The following is a 5,859-nucleotide window of genomic DNA, read 5'->3' on the forward strand; positions in this document are numbered from 1 at the left end:
CCTTATACGAAGATTAATTACGTGTACATGTGTCTTTGTAGTAGAATAATTTATAATCCTTTGGGTATAGAAGAAAATCTAGGTAGTACCATTCAGGACATAGGCATGGGCAAGGACTTCATGTCTAAAACACCAAAAGCAACGGCAGCAAAAGCCAAAATTGACAAATGGGATCTAATTAAACTAAAGAGCTTTTGCACAGCAAAAGAAACTACCATCAGAGTGAACAGGCAACCTACAGAATGGGAGAAAATTTTGCAACCTACTCATCTGACAAAGGGCTAATATCCAGAATCTACAAAGAACTCAAACAAATATACGAGAAAAAAACAAACAACCCCATCAAAAGTGGGGAAAGGATATGAACAGACATTTCTCAAAAGAAGATATTCATTTCAAATGTTCTTAGCAGAGAAGAAAAAGTATTTGAGGTAACAGATATGTTAACTAGCCTGATTTAATTTTTCCACACTGTATTCATAAATTACACATCATTTTGTACCCCCCATATTGTCAATTTACAATAAATAAAATTTTTTTTAAGATATAACATACAGATTGGGGTGAGGTTCTTAATTTAGCCACATATATACTTGATATCTGAAATCTCTTTATAACAAAATAAAAGTCAAACTAAATTCTATTTCTGATCATTAAAACTCAGGATTCTTTTCTGAGCATCAAGAAAAACCAAAAAGAAAATATCTTTGGAAAGCTGCAATTGCCTTCTGGAACTCAAAAGTTAGAAATATCCTCTACAGACAGACTTGCCTTTACTTATTGAATTGATGTGATTATTCTTGAACTTTGATTTAATTTCTAGTTTGTACAACTTCCCAGGGGTATAAGTGCTATGTGTTAATAAATTGCTTAGAACAAGTTTCTTTTAAGTCACAACAGGCACCCAAATACTGTTGTGTCATCCCTTCATAAAATGAGTTATTTTTATCTTATTCTTACTCTCAAATATTATAGATATGTCTATACATTTGCCTTCACATACTGAGAATAAAGTCTTAAAGTCAGAGTTCAAATAAAATCCTTTTATTCTCTTGATAATTTCCTAGTTCATAAAATTAGCATATTAAAATGAGTGTTTAACACTAGTGTTATAAAGGCTTAGCTTTCATTGATGGTTTTGAGGAAGATATAAAAAGAATTATCATACATTATTTATAAGTGCTTAATAGTTCTTTTCATTTTAAATGCCCAGAAAATTCCCCCAGGGATGGGCAAATAGTCTTTATACAGAGTATTTCCCTATAAGTCTCCCTCCTGAACATAAACCTGCATTATTTCTTTCTTTGTAAGGCTTATCTCTTCAGACTATCTCTGCTTTAATTATTTCTCTCCTGTTTTCATTAATCATATTTTACTCTCCTGTCACCAAAATCTTGCGAGGTTTTTTTTTTCAACCTTTACATTGATTTTATAATCCTCTGCTTTGTTTTCCCTAAAAGGTTCATATCTTCTTTAAGAGAATAAACTATGGTCATTATTTTATCATATAACCTTAAAAATCAAGACTAGCATAATAACTATGTTCTGTTTTAGAACTTAAACATATCTTGCTGAAATTTTTTTTTAAATTTCAGTGAGTTATATGTCTTTTATAAAACTTAGGGAAAATAGCTAAAGAGATTGGTCTTGAATTGACACATATTATTCAAGTCTGAGCAGTAATAAACATGCTATTAAAATTAATTAAGAAAAGACATGAGATTTTCCTTACATTAAACAGCATGCATAGAGTGAATGGAATTGAGAGGGTAGAAATTCATATTCTACAATTAGTAATAGAAGCATGTGTAGCTATTCTCTTAAGTTTCCCAATTACAGAGGATCTACCAACTCATATTAGACACACTTAACCGGTCTAAAAATTAAAAAAAAACTTTTAACCAAAATCATCTTGTACTCAACTTAGTCAATTGATTAATGTAATATCAGTCCTAATCTAATAATCAGTATGCAATCATGGGAGAAATTTGAGTCCTTTATTATAATTCTTAACAAAATCTTAGACTGTTATATGTACAAAGCCAACTGAAATACTCTAATCAACTTTGATTGCTTAGGATGGCAATTTCATTAGACATGTATATGGAAAGGGATCTATCAGGGTTTTATTTATGAAAATATCTATGATTTTTGAGAAAGCAGGTAGAGAACTAGTTCAAAAGAGATTTATAGACTTGTGGAAGATTTGGCAAGATTGAGAATGAAAAACATTAGGATAAAGTGTTAGGTGAAAGAAAAATAGAACACTATTTTGGAGTTGATGGATAAGGCCACTAATCATATTGCCATGAATGATGTAAGTGATACTCTCCCAACATTATTACTTATGTTTAAATATATATGTGTATATATATACACACACACGTACATATATACATCCCACTTTTAAAATATCAAAATTATAGCTTAAGATCATTTAAAAATCAATTTGATTTGATTTTGTAAATATTATTACTGCTAAGGATATCAAGTTTGTCTCAGCATTATCCAGGAGGGGGCCAAGCTTCAATTACTAATACTATTATTTAAATTTTGGCCCTCTTAATCCTTCTTCTGAGATTGTGATAACTTTTCATGAGCTCCTTGTAATAAGAAAATGACTTCAATTTCAATGGGAAATAATGATGAGGATAACTTTTTTAGCTTCTTATTTGTTGCTTCATGTACTTTACCTGATTCTTGAGATCCAGTTTGGGACATGGTCGTCCTCCATTGTAAGGTTTTTCTTTTAGCCATTTGGATCGAATTCTCACTCCAATTCCACAAGATGAACTGCAAGACCCCCAACTAGACCAATCGCTTAACTTGCAATCAAATGGGCAGGGTATGACACATTTCTCTTGAATGTAACCTAACAGAAAAAGATTTAAGAGAAGAGAGGAAAGTCTGATTAAAATGTACTGATCAAATTCACTTTCTATTTCCACGATCACAGTTTGGATTTTTCAACAATATTGCTGTAGTGGGTTCAATAATTTTGTACTCAAATAAACAGACCAAAGTTTTAAGAAATAAATAAATATGACATCTGCATTCAAATTTGTGTCATTTTGTTTACTTTGTAGGCAATTTTGGGATGAAAGGAACAGGAAAAAGTACACAGTTCTGGTTTCTGATAAGAAGGAATGAGGTAGCTCAGAGCTAAAGATGGTGCTATCTCCCCTCACTGGGCTTTGTGTTTTCCATCCTATGATTCCTACAATTCACTGTCTGGAAGAGCGATCATAAAAGAGTTCATCCTTCTTAAGGGTCTATGATCTGCAAGGCTTTCACTGAAAAAGATGTTGATTCTGTAATGTGACTTGGGGATGGGAAGAGGAGAGACAGTGCACCACAGATTAGGAAGAGTGGGATATTATTGAAAGAAGACAGTAGAAGAATAGCAAAAAGTTGTATAATAGGATATTGCACTGAAATCAAGAGATGTGGGTTGAAGTACAGCTTTAGAAGTCTTAGCTCTACTTGGCCTTGCTTGAGTCTTCAGCCCACTTCTTGCTACAGTCTTTCTCTGGATAATCTCACTGTTTTAACTGTCACCTCTAATAATCACTATCAAATATATACTTCCAATGCAGATCTCTCCACTAAATTCTGTACCATCTACTGAACCACTCTAATTTGATGCCCAATTTACTGAAAATTCAACATGTATAAAACTGAGGCCACCAATTTCCTAAAAATTTATACTTATCTTGTGTTCCTTTCCCAATTAACTGCAGCATCATCTGATTCCTGTATCCTGTTGTACATGCCTGTATAATCTCTTCTGCTTGACTGTGGGAAGGAACTGTGAATGGGACAGAATGTCTCTCCCATTATTAGGTTATGGTATATGGCAAAGGTGAAGGGAATTTACAGATATGATTAATATACCATATCAGTTAATCAGATTGAGATATACTAGGTGGGCCTGGCTTAATTGGGTGAAGAACCTTAAAAGAGGGACGGGGTCCTTTTTTGTAGAGAAAGAGAGATTCTCCTGCTGGCCTTGCAAAAGAAAATAGCCATGCTATGAAATGCTGATGGCATGGTCACATGACAGGAAACTGCAAACAGCCTCTAGGACCTGAGGGCAGCCTCTTGCTGTTGGCTAGCAGGAACACAGGGCCTTCAGGCCCACAGCTGCATGGAGATAAATTCTGCCAAAAACATGAAGGAGTTCAGAAGAGGAGCTTTCCCCAGCCAAGCCTCTGCTGAGATCTCAACTCCAGGCCACACCTTGATTTTAACCAAGTGAAGCCCTTAAGCAGAGAATCCAGAGAAGCTGTGTCTGAACTTCTGCCCCATGCAAACTGTGAGATAATAAAGGTTGTTTTGAGATGTGAAGTCTGTGTTATTATTTTATGCAACAATGGAAAAGCTAAGAAGTTATCCAAAATAAGTATCTCCAGTTAGCTTAGACACTCCTCCATCATTCTACACAAACATTAAAATGTATCACAAATCCTTATATTAAAACAAACAAATAAGTCCCCTATTCTACAACTCCTTTGTCAGGCCCTAGTTCAAGATCGTACCATTTCTGGCCCAGAATAATGACATATTCTCTCCACAAGTCTGCCTTTGTTTTTCTTAACTGTTCTGTTTTGGTATCTGTCAATTACTCTGAGGGGGAGAAAAAAAAGAACATTTTCTAAAATACAAAATAACTTTTATTACTCCTTTTTTGAAACCTTTGCGAATTCTCCATTGCCTTTATAATAAAATGTCAACACACTTTACAAAAACAAAACAAACAAAACAAAACAAAACAAAACAAAACAGCATTCTTTATAAAGGACTCTAAACAATGGTTTTCAACCTCGTCTGTAAAATCTATGTCCATTCCCCAGGACCAACCATAGACCAATTCTACCTGAATCTTAGATGATGGGACGCAGGAAAGGGTCATTTTAAAACACATTCAGGTGATTCTGAGGCCTGCCTACTAAACTTATTGATCCTCCCACCCTCCCATCTCTTCTATCTTAAATTATATCTACACAGACTACTCCATCTTCTCCACAAGCCTTTGCTTGTGCAAAAATTAGTTATTTTCCTAACCAGCTTAGCCTCCCTGGTTCATTACTTTAACCACTCTCTTGCCAATTTGGTTGATGGCCTCATCCCAGTGTTCTGCCATCCCAGGCTGGAAAAACTTCAGACTTAGTTTCCTCCAACTGTCTTCCTTTTCTGTTCTTAAAACAGTGCTGCCAAACAGAGATGAAGAAAATGCTGATACCACACTGGAGACACTTTAATATGTACTCTATCTTCAACCAATTTCTCACACTGCTTAGCCATTCTTCTGAGTTTTTTCTCACTCTGATTCCACAGACAGCTCTTTCAAACCTCCACCTATTTTCAAACTTCTAAGACCTCACATCTTCCTCACATCTTCCTTCACACAAAAAAGCAAGAAACGGACGAGACTCCTTCAGTTTCCTATGAATGTGTCTGCATGCATTCTCATATTTTTTTCTTCTCTCTTCATATTAACATGAAAAAGGTATCCATTTTCCTATATAAGGAACATTCTTCATTTCCACCCGATTTCTCCCCTGGTCTACAGGCTCTTTCAGAACCTTGTTTCCTTGATTCTTCCTCCTTATCTTTCTCTCTCCCTCCCTCCCTCCCGCTCTCTCTCTCTCTCTCTCTCTATACACACACACACACACACACATATACACACACATATATACATATATATGTATATATATAAAATATTTATATTTCTTTCAGATTAATATTAGAATGACTTTAAATTTCCCCAATAATAGTCATTGAGAAGAGAGAATACACTAAAATCTAAGAGTGATCAGAAGAGATCCTTCTGGAGTTGAAAAAAAAAAAATGCTC

At 34.6% G+C, this 5,859-nt stretch overlaps 1 protein-coding gene across 1 annotated transcript in view; it reads right to left on the minus strand.

Annotated features, from left to right (window-relative positions):
* THSD7B (thrombospondin type 1 domain containing 7B) overlaps window positions 1-5,859 on the minus strand; it is a gene marked incomplete at its 3' end in the record, with an annotated part of 522,306 nt that overhangs the window by 119,044 nt on the left and 397,403 nt on the right. The window contains exon 13 of the mRNA XM_017870201.1: window positions 2,694-2,872. Within this exon, the coding sequence (XP_017725690.1) occupies window positions 2,694-2,872 (179 nt within the window). The remainder of the gene's footprint in view (window positions 1-2,693; window positions 2,873-5,859) is intronic.

Source organism: Rhinopithecus bieti, unplaced genomic scaffold, assembly GCF_001698545.2.
Source record: "Rhinopithecus bieti isolate Rb0 unplaced genomic scaffold, ASM169854v2 scaffold_5313, whole genome shotgun sequence".
Classification (NCBI taxonomy): Eukaryota; Metazoa; Chordata; class Mammalia; order Primates; family Cercopithecidae; genus Rhinopithecus; species Rhinopithecus bieti.